This window comes from Anabas testudineus, chromosome 2 (genome assembly GCF_900324465.2).
Source record: "Anabas testudineus chromosome 2, fAnaTes1.2, whole genome shotgun sequence".
Lineage (NCBI taxonomy): Eukaryota > Metazoa > Chordata > Actinopteri > Anabantiformes > Anabantidae > Anabas > Anabas testudineus.
Genome location: NC_046611.1, coordinates 26,252,612 through 26,274,652, shown reverse-complemented (window position 1 = coordinate 26,274,652; position 22,041 = coordinate 26,252,612). Strand labels below are relative to the sequence as shown.

General features: G+C 38.6%; 4 protein-coding genes across 4 annotated transcripts in view; 1 reads left to right on the top strand and 3 right to left on the bottom strand.

Annotated features, from left to right (window-relative positions):
* cntnap2a (contactin associated protein 2a) overlaps window positions 1-5,886 on the top strand; it is a 269,264-nt gene extending 263,378 nt beyond the window's left edge. Inside the window, 3 exon segments of the mRNA XM_026363812.1 lie at window positions 2,684-2,968; window positions 4,827-4,898; window positions 5,119-5,886. Coding sequence (XP_026219597.1) covers window positions 2,684-2,968; window positions 4,827-4,898; window positions 5,119-5,318 — 557 coding nt within the window. The 3' untranslated portion in view covers window positions 5,319-5,886.
* Window positions 5,887-7,726: 1,840 nt separating this feature from the next.
* Window positions 7,727-10,019, bottom strand: LOC113164154 (lipocalin-like). Its single transcript, XM_026363312.1, has 6 exons — window positions 9,855-10,019; window positions 8,915-9,054; window positions 8,750-8,829; window positions 8,559-8,672; window positions 8,352-8,453; window positions 7,727-8,260 (listed from the first exon to the last, which is right to left on the bottom strand). The coding sequence occupies exons 1-6, from the start codon at window positions 9,948-9,950 to the stop codon at window positions 8,247-8,249; spliced, it is 546 nt and encodes a 181-aa protein (XP_026219097.1). The 5' UTR covers window positions 9,951-10,019; the 3' UTR covers window positions 7,727-8,246.
* Window positions 10,020-15,730: 5,711 nt separating this feature from the next.
* Window positions 15,731-17,218, bottom strand: LOC113162827 (lipocalin-like). Its single transcript, XM_026361049.1, has 6 exons — window positions 17,058-17,218; window positions 16,599-16,738; window positions 16,415-16,494; window positions 16,226-16,339; window positions 16,023-16,124; window positions 15,731-15,931 (listed from the first exon to the last, which is right to left on the bottom strand). The coding sequence occupies exons 1-6, from the start codon at window positions 17,151-17,153 to the stop codon at window positions 15,879-15,881; spliced, it is 585 nt and encodes a 194-aa protein (XP_026216834.1). The 5' UTR covers window positions 17,154-17,218; the 3' UTR covers window positions 15,731-15,878.
* Window positions 17,219-19,303: 2,085 nt separating this feature from the next.
* Window positions 19,304-21,973, bottom strand: LOC113164850 (lipocalin-like). Its single transcript, XM_026364371.1, has 6 exons — window positions 21,046-21,973; window positions 20,660-20,799; window positions 20,504-20,583; window positions 20,300-20,413; window positions 20,098-20,199; window positions 19,304-20,017 (listed from the first exon to the last, which is right to left on the bottom strand). The coding sequence occupies exons 1-6, from the start codon at window positions 21,139-21,141 to the stop codon at window positions 19,998-20,000; spliced, it is 552 nt and encodes a 183-aa protein (XP_026220156.1). The 5' UTR covers window positions 21,142-21,973; the 3' UTR covers window positions 19,304-19,997.
* Between the last annotated feature and the right edge of the window lie 68 nt (window positions 21,974-22,041).

Here is a 22,041-nt window from a genome sequence, read left to right as displayed (position 1 = left end):
TGCATTCTTAACATTTTAGTTTTCATTTGTAAGGGACCTTGCACATTAAAAAGGAATGTTTCAATTAGATGTATTGCACCAGACATTGACTTAAACCTAATTTCCATCTGTATTTGCTCAGGAGGTCATAATTAAAACATAATTACGATGACAGAACAATGCCAGACAGGCTAATATTGGTACAATAACAAACGAAACAAACAGGACACATACACATTTTCACATCCTTTTCCTCCTGTATCCATATAATGTTCCAAAGAGATGAATCAACACATTCAGATATAAAAACAAAATTCAAAACCTCACAAAGGTAGAATTATGTAGGGCTAATCTATAGGATTTCATTATGTAATGCAAAAAATTGTGTAGTTGTGTTCGCTTGTGCATCCATTACTTCTGAAGAGATGTGATGCTATTAAAGCCTCTTATCAGTGATAACACGGCCCTCGTTTCTTATTAAATGTGTGATGTTCACAACTACAATCATGCTGAATACTAAGGATTTGACATCAGTGGACCCAAAAACTTGTGGAAGTGCGTCGGCTGTTTATTTCTAACCGGCATTGTGTGCAAAGCAGCCTGCCATAGTCCCAACAGAGAGCTTCTTAGTATTCGCACACAGGCCTCTGCAGTGATTAACACGTGTTCAGGCATACAACAGAGACAGGACTTGGATTCATATTCATAGACCTGTTATCAGTATTCAGCTCACTGTTACTTTAACACTATGAGGCACTTCTTTCCTTCCTCTGTCTGTGTGTATGTCGCTGCAACGATTTTGCACACCCCCGCACTTATTCAAATTCATACACACTTACACAGACACACCACCTACACCATTCTCAAGGTGTGAAGTGATTGATAGAAGGTTTGTTGCAGAAATAATTGACCAGTGCTTCATCAGACGAGCAACATAACATGGCATTTCTATCTTGAATTTTAAGCTGCACTGCGTGAGAATCAAGCAGTGGAGCTTATATCAAGTGTCTGTAAAACACACACAGACACAGTATAGTGTACTGTAAGTGTCTGTAGGAGGTCTGGTTAGATGATGAATACATAGAAGAGTCAAGTTCTATTCCTGGATCCACAGGAATAGTTTACAAAAAAACACACACGCACACACACACTAGTATTGGACTTTTAAAATTGAAATGAACAGAGAAAATTACATTAGAAGCCATATCCAGATACACCATCATCTAATATAATGTGATTCATTAAATAAACACACATATACACACACAATGGTACCGTAGTACTTTACTGAGTCGTCCGTTGTTCCCATTTTGCTGCAGAATTGTCCAAACAGTCCCTTCTGGGTGTGGTGCCATCGTGCAGCAGAGCAGTCATGCATGCAAAAAATTAAAGCCAGTCTGTGTCTGCACACACAGCCAGAGGTTATGTTAAAGAGAAAGATATTTCGCAGTCCGGGGATCTTTTTTTTTTTATTCAGCATTAGCTGTATGTCTATACTTAGTTGTAGGTGTTATACAGTTTTGTTGTTTTTCCTTGCTTGCACTTTCTCCTCCTTTTTTCTTTTCTGTGTGAGAACAGATATCGCATTTTCATAACATGGAAGTAGGTATTACAGTGTTCAAAAGCACCAAGGAGCATTTCTGATGATAAATAAACGACTGCCCAAATTAAACAAACCTGTTATAAACACACTGAATGATTCTAAGAAGATTTCACTGACAAGATTTTTTAAATGAAAGAGTCTGTTGTATATCAGTTCTGAGACAACAAATTTTTTAGCTCCAAATGACTGTAAGTAAAGAATCTATTTTTGTCAACAAAGGAAAATATACTGTGTGAACACAAACTATATGAGCCATACAATGAACAGGGATAATACACTAGACTAAGCTCAGGTGACATGCTGCAGTTTGGGTATTGGTTTGTGTGTGTAATTCGAATTGCACCATTTGAACAGGCACATCTGAATTTGTTTTGATTAACATGGCAATAGGTGGACTTGAAATTACAATCATACAATTTATCAGAGTTGAGGTGTTAGTATGGTATGGTGTGCAACAAGAGGCAAAAAAGACTTTTGAATTGCAGGGAACACGGTATAAAATAAAACTGTGTGTGTGTGTGATTTTCTGATCTTGTTTGATGCGTTCTGCTTTAGAAACATAAAACCTACGTCACGAGCCACTGTCTTGCAAGTAGGAGAGTGAATATAAGGAAAGAGGGAAGGAGAGAGACAGGGAGCGGGGGCGTTAGTTATCTTGTAATTTGAAATCCGAGGTCATTGTCAACGTTCCTGCTCCCTCCTCCTCATCTTTGTTTGGTCTTCTCCAGTCCTCATTTGTGCAGATTCATATTCTCACTGGGTGTTAGGTTTAGGGTGCATCAGCAAAATGTTTGCCAACTAATACTTCAGAGTAAGTTTGGTTTGTGAGTGTGTGTTCACTGAGACCTCAAATAGATTTGTGAGCATTTTTTATGTGTTTTGGATAAAATGTGCTGATGCTTCGGTCTCTTCTTGCAATCTCGGATTTCTCACTTCTCTCTCTGTCTTACTGCTTTCTCTTAAAATCAATTAAAATTAATGGCCATGGTTCCACATAGTTTTACCATCACTGACTGCTTTGACAGCACCGTTAAAAAGTGATGCGTCCATTAAAGCGATCCAATAATCCAAGCTTCTGTCCATCTCTGTGTCTCCATACAGAAACTGGACACGTAGACCAGGAGCTTATCGAACGCTACAACACACCAGGCTTCGTCGGCTGCTTGTCACGAGTACAGTTCAACGGTGTCGCCCCACTGAAGTCTGCACTGAGAACGGTCACACGACCCCAAGGAACACAGACAGCGAGTCAGCCGGACAGACAACCAGCAGCCGCCTCGCCGGCATCTTACCAGGGCAAACTGGTGGAGTCCAACTGTGGAGCGTCACCTCTTACCATCCCACCAATGTCTGCTGCAACAGATCCCTGGCATCTGGACAACACAGGTGAGGATTATCACAAATATCCTTCAGATGCTGCTGTCAGTCACCACTTCTTCCTCAATAATCTCCAAAACCCTTTTTAAAGACAACCAGGCGCTGATTGTGATGTCAAAATTCAGAACCACTTATAAACCTAAAGTGTGTTGCTCCATTCGTTTGTGACCAAAGTTCAAAACAGAAGTTTAACACACATTTACTACCGTCTGTGACCCTTCAGGTCTCTCCACTGATGCTGTATGGGGTTTAGCTAAGGTCTAATTCACAGCTAGAGGAAGCACTTGCTTGAGGTTATTCCTGCCAAACCAGTTTGTTTTTCCACCATCACTCTGCATGTTTAATGGATGTGTTGAAAAAGGTCACGTAAGATCATGACTCTTTGTGTATTATCAGCTTAGAAATGTTGTGTTTGTTTGTGTTTTGATCACATTTCAGGACGTACTTACAGGACGGATGCACATTATCATGCATACTGTATGTGCACATGCACATGCAGCACAACAAACACAACAATTGATCCCTTACACACTCAAACACTACTTGAGACGTGTACTTAAACTCACACACACACACACACACAGACCTCAGTGCTCTTGTGTCTAATGTTACATTCAATGGCAGTGTTTAGTATTTCAGATGTTGTTATTCTGGGTGCAGCCGTTTTCCTCAGGCTCAGTGCCAACTGCGCCTTTGGGAACATTGAGCTATCTTTGATCGATCCAGTCCATTGATCCGGACTCCAGGTCTGAATTCACAGACAGCTCTCAACCATCCCCCCAAAGAAAGGATTAGTATATATTTTCCCTTTCTATTGATAGGTCGAATCTATAATTCATCCATCCCTCAGCGATTGTGATGCATGCCTGTTTTGTTTCTAAGAGTTCCTTTCCTCCTGACTTTTCCTGTCCACTTTCTGCCCTTGTAACATACTTACACTTACAGAATCTTTATATTCAGACACCTCCAGGCAGCTGATAAATTATATTGAGTCTGATTGCTCCCCTGTCCTCTTCTGCTTCCCATTTTCACTCCTTTTCATTTTTCAGCCTCCTTCTCTCTTTCTTACTCGTGCTTGTTGTTTCTCTGGAGGACTATGACTGACTATGCAGTCAGCAGCAGAAATAGCTGGCAGCTCATTTCTAGGTGAATCAGTTTGCAAACCCTCATCTGTCTCTTCATTCTTTTACCCTCTACTTTTGTCTATTTATGAAGAGTCAGCAGCAGCTGCCATTAACCTCTGAACTTGTCATGGATTTTTTATGAAATATATATTTAAAAAACTCTCTACCACTCATTACTATTGACAGACCTGATGCGTGTATTGTGTTGACTGCTCTACTTGCACTCTGGGAAATGTCTGGAGAATCAGGTGCAAACATTGTGTGGAGTTGTGCGTTCACACATGCAGCACACAGCAGGATGAAGTTCGGGTGACATACATCCCCACTCGGGGAAATAATTTTATGTTTGATTTCGCAGTGGGAGGATGGTTGCAAGGTGTCCAGGATGAACGACATGACACAAATTAATCACAGGAATCAATGATGTTTTGTTTACAATGCATCAGTACAGCAAGTCACATTATTAGAATTAAGGCTTTATGCATATAGCTAAGGTTTCCTGAAGGAAAGAACCAAGAAAAAAAAAAAGGAGAGAAAGCTAGTTTTTAACTCCTGCAGTTTCTCGCTCACAGTGAACACTCAGGACTATTACCTGCTGTATTCACACCTGGGCTCACTCCTACATTACACAGACTTTTACCGGGGGGGTAAAAGGAATTTCTAGGACTTGTGCATAAAGGCAGTAATCCTAGTTATGTATAAATGTGTGGTCTGACTGTGTTATTCTCTCTCTCTGTGTTCAGATGCAGAGTTCCCCTTTAACGAGGAGAGAGTAATTCCTGATGGAGTCAACAGAGACTCAGCCATCATTGGAGGTACAATCATCACTTCATTATCACTTATGAAAGCAGCCTTTGTAGGATTTGATGTCAAGACATAATATTACAAGCTTAAAAATGCCATAAAGCAACAAAATAGATCCTGTTTCTCTAAAATATCATACATAAAACAATAGATTATACAAAGGAAATGATGTCACATTCTCATCGCCTTTGACTGAAAATAAAAACCCACGTGACTTTGTTTCCTCTGCAGGGATCATTGCAGTGGTGATCTTCACCATCTTATGTACTCTGGTGTTCCTGATCCGCTACATGTTCCGTCACAAAGGCACTTACCACACCAATGAGGCCAAGGGTAGCGGGGAGTCTGCCGGAGAGTCAGCGGACACGGCCATCATCGGTACGGATAATCCAGAAACCATTGACGAATCAAAGAAGGAGTGGTTCATCTAACAGCTACTGACGGGACTTCACCAGAGTCAATGATTTGTCAGACCACTGGTTGCAGAGACGAAGGAGGTTTTATTCAATGACCAATCGCGGGAGAGATGGAGAAACGGTCATTCATGAGGACAATAATCTCCCAGAACAGGCAGGGATGTAGGAAAGACATGTACAAAAATCTTTTTGTTTGTTTTGTTTTTTATATAAATATATATCCAGAGTATAAGAAAGAGACGGACCGTTATTCAGCAGAGCACGGCTAAAAGAGACTATATGTACTGTATATACTAACTGGTGTGTCCTCCTTTGTATCGTGCTTGGGAGTTTTCAGGAGTCCTTTGAATACTGTATATGACAAATAATTATACTTACTGGGTCGTGTGATAGCACAGATTTATTACAAGTCTATGTTGCATTTGGGTTTTTATTTTTTAACAAAACTCAGAAACCAGAAATGATCAAATCAACATGCCAAACCCTGTTGTCATTTATCAGGCTGCAGTTGCACCAGACTCTCAACATTCATCTCTGTCACACTGATATTGTGGTTATGGAGTGATGAACACAGACACCAGAAGTCACTAAAAGTCACTGTAAATACACTGTTTTATGTATTTTTCTTTTTTCAAAAGCTATATTCAGAGTCGGGAACGAGAATTTCAGATCTATACTACAATGATGTGTCTGTCCATAATATGCGTGTGAGATATCGAGTTTTATGTTTCAATCTTTCGACTCTAGATTGTTTGGGACATTGTTCTCTGAGGAAGAGCAGAGAGGGGTTTGTCAGAGCATGATGAGAAGTAATGACGCTCTACAGTTGGCTTAGCTCAGCACGGCAGCTTTCCTTTTTATTTGGAACTGGTGAAACCGCAAGCCTTTACTCAGTCAGACTTGAGAGGTAATTTGCCAAACACGGGTCTTTCACTTTTCACAGACTGGCTCCATTTTTTGCATTAAATGTTCGACTTTGAGTTAAAGAATTTCTTTTTGTGTCTTTACATCGTAGGCTGACATTGTGCGCTGTGGGTTGACAATGCTTGCATGCGTCCGTGGCTATATGTGTGAGTCTTATGAAATGGTCATATTCAACACACTGAGTGCCAGAAAACTCGACTGATTGGCTGATTAATGAGTTGTATTGCTACAGGCATTAAGTGGCTGAAGCAGCATAAAACAAAAATATATCACTAACAATTAGAATTTGTTCCAGATTGGAGATGAGGTTAGGTTGATAATTGGCTTATTAATCCAATGTGCCTTCAAGGTGTTTCAAGCCACCTGGCCTTGCCCTGGACTACTTAACACAGGCTTACTACAAAAACTTGACTGCTACTACACAGGTTTTCAAGTGTCCTGACTTGAATGGTGCTGTGTTGCCATGAATCTCAGTCAAAGCTTGATGTTGAATTCAGGCTGCCTGGGTGAATCAATCCAGCCTATATCATTTAATCCTAAAAAAAGTTAAACTTAAAATTAAACGCAGTTGAATTGACAAACAGAAGAGCTGCACACAGTACAGTACGCAGGAACTTTCATTTTACCCTCTGTGACACACATACACCAAGTAAACATGCATGTTTAGTAGAGCATGAGTCAAGGTTGTTTGTTCACTTACAACATACTGGAAATGAGGAGCTTCACTCAAACAGTACCACTGTTGTCAAACATGCAGATGTACAAGTTGTATTTTCTATGTTTTCCTGTCATTTCTGTTTGTCTGTTTTACTTAAAGTAGCATTTACAGTACACAGTTGAAACCAGCTGCCAACTTAGCTATTTTATTGTGAATTTACTTTTTATATGTCTGTGTGGTCAAATAGCTGCCACGGCACCCAGGTATATGAATGGTTTTGTACATCATTGTCATTGTCCCACGGTTAACTGCAAACTATACATCACTTTATCACAGACTTTAGGACAGCTGGTGAACTCAGCCTGTCTCGTGCTGCAGCCTCAAAGAAGACCTTCTCCATCTACACGTTAATGAGTTAAAGTGACTGACCCTTCCCTTTTTACAAGGATTGCATTACTCAGTCTATACGCACCCCTCCAGACGCACATCCTTGATAACAATGATACTGGATTATCAGCTGTGACATGCAAAACCACAACCCATATGTTTTGCTTTCAGTTCTACTGAGTTCAATAAAGAGTGTTTGTTCTTTAATATTTGTCTTTTTCTATGCATTGTTTAAATCTCAACATGTACAGTATCATCTTCAAACACACAAAGCATAATAAAAGTGGCAGACAGTATTAACAGGATTTTTCCTGTTGGATAAATCTAAAATCTATAAGATGACTTGAGGGCGGAAATGAGAGAAGGAAGGAACGAATCCAAACTAACTGATCTGCCTACTGTATCTAAGAGAAATATTCATTTATTTGTTGTGTTTCAGTTTAGTTTAATTTAGTATTTTCATGTTTTCATTTTATAGAATGAAAGTCAGCATTTTCAATTGCATTGACATACTTAGAAGTGTGTGCATTCAGTTATACTGAAAGTTGTTTGCCATGTCCTCACCTGTCTTTGGTGTTGTGTTTAATAACTTACCCAGCAGACATTTTCAAATCATGGCTATTTGCCCATTTCTTTGTTTTGATTATGAAACACAATACACACAAAGCACAAAATCCATTTCAACATCATGTGGTTGTCTAATATTACAAACCTATCATAAGTAATTATGAAGACAATGCTAAAAAGGCCTCTGTCCTAATTTCACAGTGTCTTTGCTCATGCATATATTTATATCAAGTCTTTTCACATTCATTCAAATGGATTTGTATCAAGATCTGTGTTTGGTTTGCAACAAGAATTTGAGTAAAATGCTTGAGTTTCATTGCAGCAGGTGTAACTTTGTGACACTGCAGACAATCAGGACTCCAGTGAGCAAGAGATGAAGAATGGAGTAGGAAGGCATCTCCTCAGGCCTAGGGACACTCACCTGTAGCAGCAGATATGGTGACATTTACAGAAACATCCGCACTGCATTTAGCAAGCATGTGTATGATTTTCTCTATTAATTCATGACATACCGTTTTTAGGCAGGATAACAATATTGTCACTGAGGATGCCAGTCTGCAGGGAGAACTCTGTGAACTTCTGCTGCAGGTCAACACTGGTTTCTGGTTTACGGCCTGCAATCACATAATGAGTTAATAAGTGACCACATGGGCAAGGAAAGAATTCAACGTATAGTGTTTCTGCGCAGTGCTGCTATGCAACAGAAGATCCAGACTTACTGAAAAGCTTGTTGACAATATCAGTGACTCCATTTTTTATCTTGATGGTGTGGACAAGAGCGTAGTCATTGTACACAACGTCAACGATCTGCATGTCATTGTCATTGCCCCAAACTGATTAAAGCAGAAATACAAAGTGATTATGGTGAAGCGAAAATATTACTCAGTCTAAAGTCTCCCCAACTACTTACGCTGGCTGTGGAAGGTAAAGCGTCCAGGTGTGTCTGTTCTCTTAGCACGATCGTTCATTCTCCAACAGGTACCATCAGCCCTAAAATAATGCAAAAAGAGAGTCTAAAAAAGTCTTATTTTTACTAGTCTTTATTTGAAAATACTGTTATACATCAATCATTTACCTCAGGTTGGAACACGTGAGGTCCATGTCTCCTTCAGCATTTGGCGTGAATACAGTAGTGCCGGTCTTCATTGTTGCCTTGAAGTTGGCAAACCATTGAGCATTGGTACTAATGGCAACCATGTACCACTTGCCTTCCATCTAAAAGAAAGAAGGCAAAAAAAAAAAACTGTGATAAACAGATCTGCATGTCATTTCTTTTTAATTAAAGAATTGACAAGCAGTGATTAGACAGTATTCAGTAAATTGAAAATTCTGTAAAAAAACATAAACTATTCTTAAAATTAGGTGATTGTATTAATCAATACAATTGTATTGTATTGTATTGTATTGATACCGTAATACAATTGTATTAATCAATACAATCACCTGTATATAAATCACCTGTATATATATATATATATATATATATATATATATATATATATATATATATATATATATATATATATATATATATATATATATATATATATATATATATATACAGGTGTTGGTCATATAATTAATATAAATATCTTCAAAAAGTTGATGTATTTCACTAATTCCATTCAAGAAGTGAAACTTGTATAATGTATACAATCATTATACAATCATCATTCCACACAAACTGATTATAACTGACTGTGTGTGTGTAGTCAAATTTTTAATCTATTAATTATAATGTGTATTACTTATCTTATGTTACTAATCTTAAAGTAACTACTAACTAACTAATCATTAAATAAATGTAATGTAATGTAGATAAATGTAGTAAAGTAAAAGATCATCATTTACCTCTGAGAAATTGGAAAGTAATTGAAAGTATGAAATAGCACAAAACGGAAATAGTCAGGCAAGGTGGAAATACCTCAAAACTCAACAGTATGAGATATTTACTTAAAAACTGTACTTAAGTACAGTACTTAAGTAGATTAATTACTTTCCAGCACTGCTCTTACCTTATTCACGTTGAAGTGTTTGACAGGCGTGACACTGGCATTAACAGCCAAGATGCACATTAGAGTGCCCATTATCAGCAGCAGTGTGTTTCTCATAGTGTCTCTTTGTGTTCTGAGCTTCTCCAGCAATAAATTGATTACCAGTGGGATATACAGAGGTAAAGGGGAGTGGAGGTTCTTTATATCCTGTAGAGACCGTCTCACCTACCTCCTCCTCTGTCTCCTCCTTCTTACCTGCTAAAGTCAAATCTATTACTATTATTAAGCAAATACTTTGGCTTTATAATGTACATAATCTTTGGCCTTCACTTTGCCATATACAGTATATGTGGCAAAGTACTATGGCTTGAAATCAGGGCCATGTGTTTTTGTCAGTCTGAAAAACTAATTTGCAAGTGAAAATTAGTCTTGAAATATTTGAATAAATAAATTAATTCATTTTTCTGTATTTTTTTCATAAAAACTTCTTAAGGTATTTTTTATTTATCTTCAGACTTTTGGCATTATTCTGGTTGACAGCACCACAGTACCCTCAGGAAATGTGAAAACTTCATGACTCAGCATTTTCCTGTACACTTGTGCAAACAGAAATTAATCTGATGCTGCTGTTTACTTTCTGGCTCTGTGTTTGACTGTTTACAGATGAACAGTAACATGTTTTATACAAGGTTAAGAATGATCAGGTGATGTTCTACAGTGCGTATAAAAATATTTACCCCCTGGGATGTTTTATCCTTTTATTGACATTATAAATCAGTCATTGTCAATAAAAGTTGGGATGTCAAAGTGAAAACAGGTTTCTACAAAGTAATGTCAATGAAATAAAAATATGTAAGGTGAAATCAGTGTTTGTATTAATATTCACCATCCTTTGAAATTAGCTAATCCAACAGACGTCCAGATATTTGGTTATACTAGTCCCACAATTAGTAAAATGGGGATCACCTGAGTGCAGTGAATGTGTCTCAAGTGACTGCAGTATTAATCAGTATTCCTGACTACCATTACACAAAAAAGACAAAAGAGCACTCCCAGCAGCTCAGAGAACAGGTCATTGAAAAGCATAAGTAAGGAGACGGATGCAAAAAAATCTCCTGGGGCACCGAACATCCCCCAGAGTTTAGTGAAATCAATCATCAAGAAATGATAGGAAGACCAAAATGATGCTTTCTGTCCATCAGACAAGACGCTATGTTTGGCGCACACCAAATACTGCACATCGCCACAAACACATCATCCCCACTGTAAAACACGGTGGTGGCAGCATCATTCTTTGGGCATGCTTCTCGGCAGCAGGCCCAGGAAGGCTTATTAAAGTATAGGGTAAGATGGACGCGGCAAAATATAGGATAATCCTGGAGGACAATCTTATTCAGTTGGCAAGACAACTACAGCTTGGGAGAAGATTTGTTTTCCAGCAAGACAATGACCTGAAGCATACAGCAAAAGCTACTTAGAAAAGGTTTACTGACAACAATGTTCTAGAGTCACCCAGTCAAAGCAACAATGATTGAAAACACTGATTTCACCCTACATACTTTTATTTAATTTACATTACTTTGTAGAAACTTTTACATTAATGCGGTATTTGAGACATTTTTTCGTCAAAGTTGCCAACTTTTATTGACCACGATTGATTTATAATGTCAATAAAAGGATGAAACATCCAAGGGGGTGAATACTTTATTAATGAATTACTATTAATTATTACTAATTAATTACTAAATAATTAATTAATTTAATACTATATGCACTGTACATCATGAACATTAAATTTTTAAAACCAGGACAGTGTAAAACAGGGATTGATATGCAGGAAAATTTGAAAGATCTTGTTGATGACATGCCACAGATGAGAAGTTGAATGAGTGAACCAGAAGCCAGCTATGTCACAAATTACCTCATACTTTATGAGGTAAGGTATTTGGTAATAGCAAAAGCTGAGAGCACAAACAGTGAACATGTATTTAATTGTAAAAATCACACAGACATAAATAGTCAGATACTTCTTGCCCTAAGATTCTAATCACAATGTTGTTTTCTGAGGAATTAGTATGAAGAAAGAAATATCAAAATGTGTCTTTCAAAGTACCTTTAGGTGCTGAATGACATGCAGGAGAATGATTATTTGTTATCTTCTTAGCTTTGATGATTCTGGGAGGCCTTGTTGTTGTCGAGTCTTTCATATCAATTTGCAGTTAGCAGAGTCTTGAGGCCTGATCACCCAGACTGTCAGCCCGGTCACTGTTGAAGCTTCTTCACTCAAAAAGCTTTGCAGGGATATTGATCTCAACTTCAATTAGCTTGTATCTTAAAGGTGGTGAAAATCTTTATTGACAGTGAAGCAGTGTCCCCAGACACTTGATGAACACATGCCTACCTTTCAAAGAAAGGTAATACCTTAGGTAAAATTTAGTAACAGTTGACAGTTTCTGCACTAGACACTCTACATTACATGATTTCTAGTCAACAGTCATGAAATTCCAAAAGGTTCACATACTTTTTCTTGTGACTGTATGTTTGCATGCAAACCTCAGACACAGTAAAACCTGAAACCTGTAATTCACCAGATATCATCCATAAGACCTGAAATCCACAAGGAGTGAGAAGCAAGGAAGAAGTGCTGGGAAACCTCGCTGGGACCAGAACAGGACATGGTCGAAGGAACTCAGTCCTGATTCACTGTGACTGCCGCCTTATCTTATCCTATTATGAAGGACATATCACACAAATTGCAGACCCACTGTGTCACAGCTCTGAATATAAAAGGCAGAGGCAGAGAACAGAGAACCGAACTGCAGGACACAGACACAGGTGCAAACTGGAGCAATTAAAATTGAGTTTGATGTTAATACACATACACAGGCATATGGATCAGGGAGGATCTTTAAACAGGTAGTGTTCATAAACAAAGTTCAAATCAAAGCAAGAGCCTAAATACACCAGGCAGGACTCCAAAAAACCAGCAGCATATCAAATCAGCAAACAGACTCCAAGTTCAAAATCCAAATAAACAGATTCAGCGAACAAGAGTACAGTTAAACTGGTAAATCAGGAAAGAGGTAGTGGTGTAAAGTCGGCGCCTACATTAAACACATTTGAGGTACATGTATTTTACTTGAATATTTCCATTTTGTATTGTTTTTATTTGTGCTTCATCACCTGGTCTGCTGCTCTCCACCCACATTCACCTGCTTCACATATGTGCAGACATCCAACTAGTATATAAGCCAGTATTGATTATTCACCAGGAGACTCCCGTGGTTCTGTATTATGGTTAACTGAGGTCTTGTTCTTTTTGTTCTTTGGTACCTTGTTTCTGACTGTTAGGTCTTAAACCTTACACTGTAAAGTGCCTTGAGATGATTTTTTTTGCGATTTGGTGCTATACAAATAAAATTAAATTGTTTGCTGTTTATTGTCCATGTGTATGGACATTGGTTTGACTTCCTGCCTGCTTAGTCCATGTCATCCATTATCTTGTAACGTAACCCTGCTCATTTGAACTCTTTCAAAAGATTTGTCATTGAACTGAGTGTTATTTAACTCCACTCCACTGAAAACCTGATCACCACATGTTTACTCCCAAGCCAGTAGTTATCCGAGAACCTACTAATGAACATTTACCTGGGTTTCCTTTTCTGGTAAAATGCCTTATGTTATTGAATTAGGCTTAGTTTTACCAGAACCTTAAGCTGCCAATTTCTCTGCATGTAATGTCTTTTGCTGCCAAACTCTACCAAAACTGTTATCGCCATTTTGTTTTCACTCCTGTTATTCAACTTCTAAAACTAAAATTAAATCAGAGCTTTGAACTCTGTCTGCATCTGAGTACTCAATACCCATTACATGACATACTGTGCTTTTTACTGCACTACTTTTATTTACTAATTACTTTGCAAATGCAGAGTTCTACATAACATAACACAAGTATAAACATATAATAAATTATAGATAATATTGCATAATGTGTTTGACCTTTTGAATATGCTCCATTTTACTTCTTTTCACTTCTTACTACTTTCTTTCTATTTTTCAACTTTTGAAAATGTGTTTGCTATTTTCAGCAGCAATTTGACATAAATACTTTTTATGCTGTTGTATTGCCATTTGTTTTTTTACTGTTCCTAACCAAAAGGTACACTTCTGTAGAAATAAAACTCTCAAATCAGAATGAGTCTTTTTGACTAGTTCTCTCTTTGAATTAAACCTAACTTCACAGGCCTGAATATTTATTTCTGACCAAGGCAGATTGAGGCACATCTCAATCATGCATTTGTGTGTGAGTGTGCAACTCCGTTAGATTGTTAGATGAAGGAAAACAAAATAACCTATATCAACACAAGGGTTAATGAAGGAAAACTGAAAAAGGACACAGCCATCAAAAAGAATCTACAAGAACAAAATAACACACAATAAATCAAGAAAATTAAATGACAAAGTCAGAACAGGAATTATGACAAAGTATTTATGGCAATGGATCAGAAAAAAACAACAAAAGTTCCCACTATAAGGTTCAAACATAGCTACAGTGATAAACATGACAAAAGCGTAGTTGCCACTGGAGGAAACATACCAGTTGTGGCTGACCATTTTTAAAATAAAACACATATTTTGTAGTTATAGTTCTGAAAACATACAAATAAATATGCACAATTCAGCTAAGGGAAGGAATTCAAACGTTGGGGCCCAAAGCTATAAAGCTGTGAAAGCCCCAATCCTGCTAACAGACAAAACAAAGAAGAGGAAATGATGAAGTTAGTACTATTACAAGTCAGTGTTTTTTTCAGTCCTGTTTTTCTGCACAGGTCCCACCAGTTCCCAGATGAGGTAAACTGAGCTCATCGATAGCTGCACTGGTTTGTTAGCCAGATGTGCTGAGGAGAATATGGGAAATATGTTGTACAGCAGTGTAATCATAATATTACTAATATTACTAATATGTTTTCTAAACACTCAGGGACACTGTACAAACCATTTAACATCAAAACAAATAAGAAGAGGCAATAGCAGGACAATGCAGAAGTCAGTCCAGAGTCTGGATTTAAAGACCATAAAAGTGTCAACATTATGTTTGATGGGAGCGAGTTTGGGAGGAGAGAGGCTAAAAGCTTTGCTCCCTGTGGTGCTGAAGAGAGCAGAGCGCACAGTGAGGTGCGTAGAGAAGAGGATGATCTGACAGAGGTGCCGATGTTTGCCTTGAAGGTGTACTCTGAATTTTATTCTGGATATAACCGGGAGCCAGTGGAATTGCGATGTAATATTGTGATGAAATGAGGATGTTTTCGTGATAATGCGAGCAGCTGAATTTTGAACCAGTGGGAGCGTATGAAGGAATTTGTGGGGAAGGCCGGTAAGAAGAGGCTTACAATAGTCAATACAGGAGGTCACTGGGCTGTGAACAAGGATGGAGGCAGTATGGAGGTCAAGGGAGGGGCGGAGACAATTAATGTAGCACAGATAGAAATATGCTGACCTGATGACGTTGTTACTGTGTGATTGGAATGATGATAATCTGCCGAGGATGACACAGAGACTCTTAACCTAAAGGTAGGGGGAAACGAAGGTTTGTCAGTGTGTCATTTGTAAGGGAAAAACTGACAACTTTGAACTTCTTCTACTGAGTCAGTTCAATGCTATGAAATGATGTAATATCTGTCAGAAAAAGTATATGAACCTTTTGGAATTAATTCTCATTTGTAATGTGAATACTCTTGGCTTGACTGAGATGAAGATCAGATCTCATTTTATGACAAAAAACCATGAAATTCCAAAAGGTTCACATACTTTTTCATGCCACTGTAAATATAGTCATAGTTTAATCAGTGAGCCGACTTGTGAGACAGATCCCTTAGCAGTCATAAAAAACAGTTCAGTTGAATTCGGTAAAACTTTATTAAGCTCTGTCAAGAAAAATGGGGCATTATTGACCGTGTGCTTCTCTTCCCTGAGTTTCATTGTAGCAGGTGTAGTTTTGTGATGCTGCAGACATCACAGTGATGGGGAAACTGGGAGGCTGGGATTTTAGGGAGCATCAGTTGGTTGTGGGGTGGCAGCAGGCTCTTCTGGACACTCATCTGCAGAAATGACAAAATCATTTACAAAAACATTTGCAATTCATGTACATATCAATGAAGTACTGTATGTTTTTCTCTATTAATGACATACTGTTTTTGGGCAGGATGACAATATTGTCAGCGAGGATGCCATTGTCCAGGGACCACTGTGTGAACTTCTGCTGCAGGACAACACTGGTTTCTTGAGTACGGCCTGCAATCACACAATGAGTTGGTTTATTATTTGACAAATCCTGAATTCAACATCCAGAGTTTCCCCAGAATGATGCTGTGCTAAGCAGAACCCGGACTTACTGAGAAGCTCGTTGACAACATTAGTCACTTCAGCTTTTGTCTGTATGGTGTAGACCAGAGCGTAGTCATCGTACAGGACATCAACGATGCGCATGTCGTTGTCATTGTTCCAAACTGATTAAAGCACAAATGTAAATTGTAAAGCGTCTGAATTTACAGTATGTCCGCGTGTGTCTCTGCTCTACTCACCCTGGCTTTGGTAGGTGAAGTGTCCAGGAGTGTCAGTTTTATTTGCAAGTTGAGTCAATCTCCAGCAGGTACCATCATCTCTAAAAGAAAAAGAGAGTTTGCATACTATATATAATCTATAGATACTATAGATAATGATTCAGATGATTTTAGTTTCACATATGTCATACAGTACATCACTTACCTCAGTCTGGCATAGGAGAGGTCCAGGTTTCCTTCAACAGTTGGCACAAATACACAAGTGCCTGTCTTCATTTCTGTCTTATGTTCTGTAAACCACTGTGCATTTGTAGCGAATCCGACCATGTACCACTTGCCTGCGATCTAACTTAAAGAAGCGGAGGTAAAGTGTGACCAGTATGATTCTAAAACCTAATCTGAACTGAATTTTTCATGTGACATATTAGGTAAGTAGGAGTAACTACAATACGTTTTGGTGTATTTTTATATTTATGTATATTTATATTTATGTATTTTTATATGTAAATTATAAATATGTAAATTATACATAACACTCATAACAAGTGCATCAAACCACAAACCACACATACAAATGATTCTTCCTCAACAACATTTGTCATTGTGAACGATACAGACTAAGCAATATAGGAATGCACTCCAAACACCTTTCCCTCTGTCTCACCTTCTCCAGGCTGAAGTCTTTAACAGGAGTGACATCTGCACAAGTAGCCAGGACACACACAAGAGCGGCCAGCACCCTCAGCAATTCCTTACTCATAGCTTCTCCTTTGTTTTTGTATTTTCTGTGGTAATGAATGAAGTATCAGGGGGATGCAAAGAGGCAAAGGCAAGTGGAGGCTCCTTATATCCCGAGAAATGTTGCTCCCCATCCCACCCCTCAGCCTGCTGTCTCCTCCTCCCGTCCAATCATTAACTTCTGCATTACCTAAACTCGTAGGCCTTCACCTACTGGCACACAAATCACTGCTGTTACACATATGGCTTGTTTGGAGAGTGAGGAGGGAAGAATGATGAAAGGACAAAAGATGTGGGGGAAACTAAACTAACAACGTGCCATAAATACAGCTGCTTTTATTCTCCTCCTGGTTTATCGAAACTCGTAGCAAACAGCTGCACCAAGAGGTTAGAAGTTGTTTTCTAAATTGTGGTGAGAAGCTGTATCAGATCAACAGTGTGAGCCTTTTAAATTCATGTAGTATAATATTTCAATCCATATTGCATATAATAAACCAGTTGCATTAAATACAGTATCTATTACACTGACAGCAGGTCTGAGGCAGTGATATTTAAGAACCATTACCATTTCTCATAAAATGCTTTGCCATTGTTGCATACAATTATTTTTTGCAGCATGAGGTAATTTTCAGTGGTGACAGTCTCACTGTTTTACAGCATCTTGTGAAAATACTCTGTCCTAAATAAATCTTTAATTACACTGTTTAAGATACAAGATGCTGATTTGCTCTGAGGTCTTATTTGACATACTTACAAGTACATTGAACTCACCGAAGCTCCCTTTGTTGCGAGACAAGACAGGCACCAACTTGTGTTGCACAATTGTGTGTGTATAGTGTACATACACACAGTTTCAGTTCAGTTCTGTTTATTTATGTAGAACAAGCAAATTGAACTTGTTGTTTTCCGTAGGTTTTTGCTCCAAAGATCAATAGATGAATATGAAACAATAGTTCAGAATTTTAAAAAGACTTAAAAAGTTTACATTTTAAAGAAGTTATAAATCACTACTCTTGGTTTTGGTCTTGGGTTTTACCAGGATTGACAGCATTTGTAGTTAGAAAATGATAAATGAACATGAAGAGCACAGATATGGCTATGGGGGAAAAGCAAGCCAGCAAGCTAAAACAAACATTGGGCATGGCCAGTACAACAATTTGACTGAATATCTTACAAAGAGTGAAAGAACAAAGTTTTATGGACTGATGCAACCAAAATAAACCTCTACCATATTGGTGGAAAGACCAAAGCTTGGAAGAAGAAAGGAAAAAAGGAAGGTTGAGGCAATATTGTAACCACCCAAAACCAGCAACAACACAAAACAGTAAAAGCCTTGAAAAGCTTGTCAAAAGCAGGAAACAGTCATTTGGTGATGTCAGTGAGTGGTTAGCTTGATGCAATTATTCCAAAGAGGGGATATGTAACCAAATATTAAGTTTAATTTACTTTAAATGTATCTGTTCCAAAATGTTTGTTCACTTAAAATGTGGGAGATCTGATGCAAAAGTCAGCTGGTTCCTAATGCAGTGGCTGTGATGTGCTAGTGTAATGGGTGAGCAGCATGTTCTCCATAAAAAGGGGGAAAGTGCCATTAGGCATGCCTCTAAGATTGAATTGGGAGCTTTTCAATTGAAAAATGTCTATATATAATGGCATGAACTGGGTATATTGTAGAATTAAATGTATTGTCATTTGCAGGGGACAGCACACTTAAAACATTGTTCAATAGATTTTGGTGCAGTACAGACCAGCTTGCTCAGCCACACCCTGTTTATTCTGCTCTACTGTCTTGTGAGACAGTTGTGATAAACTCCAGCAGCCCTTAATAGAAAAAGACTGAAGATTTAGACAGAGATGCAAACCCTCTCTATACTAAATCTGTTGGTGCGAATTGCAAATCAGCCGGGGGGTGAAGTGAAATTAGCATTCTGATGTCATAATGTGTTCACAACTTGTGAGACTATCTTGAAATAAGTTGCACAAGAGATCAGCAGGGGTTTACCCTTAGATTACAGAATACAGAGGATGATATGAGATGATCTGTGAAATGCAGCTAGAGTAACTCACAGGCTGGATCTATGATGATGGTATAGTTTTAAGGTCATTTCAATTGAAGGCCTGTCTGAGACAGGTCGTAGGCTGCCCCCTTGTGGTAACACAAACAAAAATCAATTCCATTCAATACAGCTTTATTTGTTTCTTTGGACAATTATATGCAACAGTTCACCACTCAGATCAACAGATACACATCTATGCCTGCACTAGAATTTAATACAATGAAGCTCACATACTGTTCAGTTTTTGTTCACAGTAAGTGTGTTTCTCTGTGTGTGCCTACCCCAGGAAAATAACTGGTAATTATGAGCACCCAGTTACTCTTCTTTATGGTATTAATTATAACGTCATAACACCATCTCCATTCTCATACAGCTATGAAGACTAATTAAATTCTTGGTTGTACAATGTTGTTCTGCAAAAGCTGTGAAAGCTTCATCGTGTTACATTTCACTTGCCTCCACAGAACAACCAAAACACTTTCATATCAGTATCATTTGTGTGCTTGTATATTCTTAATTCTTTCTTCTTTTTCTTATTACTGCTGGGGGTCTAGTTAACTCAGTATGTGTATTCCTTCCCATTATCCTACTGTCAGCCTTTTATTGTTCCACCCTAATACAGCAGTTAAGCATAACTTGAGAGAATGAGGTTGGAGTTAGTATGGAGGGTGGTCTTTGGTAAGCAGCAGAGAGTAGTGAAAAGACATGTGACCCATCACATCACAGTGATGGGGGAAAATAAGACTCCGAAATAAAAGTCAGGCCTTCAGTGAGTAAGAGATGAGGGATGGAAAATGGCAGGGGCCTCCTCAGTCCTCTGGACACTCACCTGTAGCAGCAGACAAGACAAAAACAGTTACACAACCAGCCACAATGCATATTCATATAAATAAAGTTTTCTCTACATACCGTTTTTAGGCAGGATGACAATATTGTCACGGAGGACGCCAGTGTCCAGGGACAACTGTGTAAACTTCTGCTGCAGGTCAACACTGGTTTCTGGTTTACGGCCTGCAATTACACAATAAGTTGCTTTAATATTAGACAAGTCCTGAGTCAATCTACAATGTTTCCACAGAATGCTGCTGTGCTATGGATAATTCAGACTTACTGTAAAGCTTGTTGAGGACCTCAGACACTCCATCTTTTGTCTTTATGGTGTGGACCAGAGCATAGTCATCGTACAGGACGTCAACAATGCGCATGTCATTGTCATTGTTCCAAACTGATTAAAGCAGAAATAAAAGGGTCATACTGCTAAATTTACACTATGGCTTTATTTCACCCTTGTGAATGTGTGTGTGTCTTTACTCACTCTGGCTGTGGAAAGTGAAGCGACCGGGAGTGTCAGTTTTGTTTGCAAAGTGGGTCAATCTCCAGCAGACACCATCATCTCTGGAAACGGAAAAGAAAAAGGGTCAGTTTATTGAACTTTTGTTCGTACAAATCCGTTCCCACATTAATTACTTACTTCAGGTTGGCATAAGAAAGGTCCAGATTTCCTTCAGCAGTAGGCACTACAAGAGCTGTGCCTATCTTCATCTCTGCCTTGTGGTTCACAAACCACACAGCATTGGTAGCAAAGCCAACAAGGTACCACTTGCCTGCCATCTAAATTGACGAAGGGGAATAAAAAGAATGGGAAACTTGCTTCTACATTCAATCAAGAAAAATATGTGTGTACATTAGAAACTGCAGACATGCAGCTCCTACCTTTCACATAAAACATTCTAAAGTGAATTAAACCACCGACCACAGGCTTTAAGATTGTTTCCTTTAACAGTCATTTTAAATTATAAACCTAAATAAATGTGATATTTCCGTTGTCGTATGTGTCCATCTCCCTGTCTCTCTTACCTTGTCCAGGTTGAAGTCTTTAACAGGAGCGACATTGGCGCAAGCAGCCAAGACGCACATCAGAGCGCCCAGCGTCGTCAGCAGTGTGTTACTCATAGCTTCTCCTTTGTGTTCTGAGCTTCTTCAGTGATGAGTTAGGTACCAGTGGGATAGACCTAAAGACCTAAAGGCAAGTGAAGGCTCCTTATATCCCCTTCCCTTCCCCCTTTCTGTCTCCTCCTCCTTCTCTCCAATGAGTGCATTAGAAAAACTCTCTGGCCTTCACTGACGGTCATGCAAATCACTGCTGTTACACAACTGGCACATGCGGATATGAGAGGGGGAAGGTAAGAAGGGGAGAATGTGGGGAGAAGCCTGAAAAAATAACAAGGCTCTTCTGACCCCCCTGTTGCCCTTTTCCCTCTTCTATCCCAAATGCTCAGGCACGTGTTTAACAGAACTTCTGTTTGGTAAGAGTGCAGATTTCTCCAGCATATGACAAATAAGAGCTGGACAGAACAAACTCACACCCAGAAACAGAAATTAGATGCACTGGTGATGCATACAATGATCCAATTGTTCTTCACAGCTTACAAATGTGAGTTCATTTTAAAAGTTCATAGTTTCATTATACATGTGTAATAATTAAGGTGCAGCTTTCCTGTGAATTCATTATTTAAATACATCGATGGCTTCATCAGAGCTCCCTTTGTTAGGAGACAAGACAGGCACTGACTTCTAATCAACCGGTTACGTAGCAAACAAACACACAGAGGTGCTGGCTGGAGCAAGGGGCGGTAACAAGCACATTTTATAACCTGCTTTTGTAACTAAACTCTCTCAACCACTTTGGGGCTCTACGTCTGAACCTAATCTCCTGCCTTACCATTCTGTGTTGTCTCACACAACCCACACATATGCCCACAGGCACACACTATGTATGCTAATCTCAGTACAAAAAGACAGGCTGGAGTTACCATCATAATAACTCTTGCATGATAATGGTGTGTCACCACA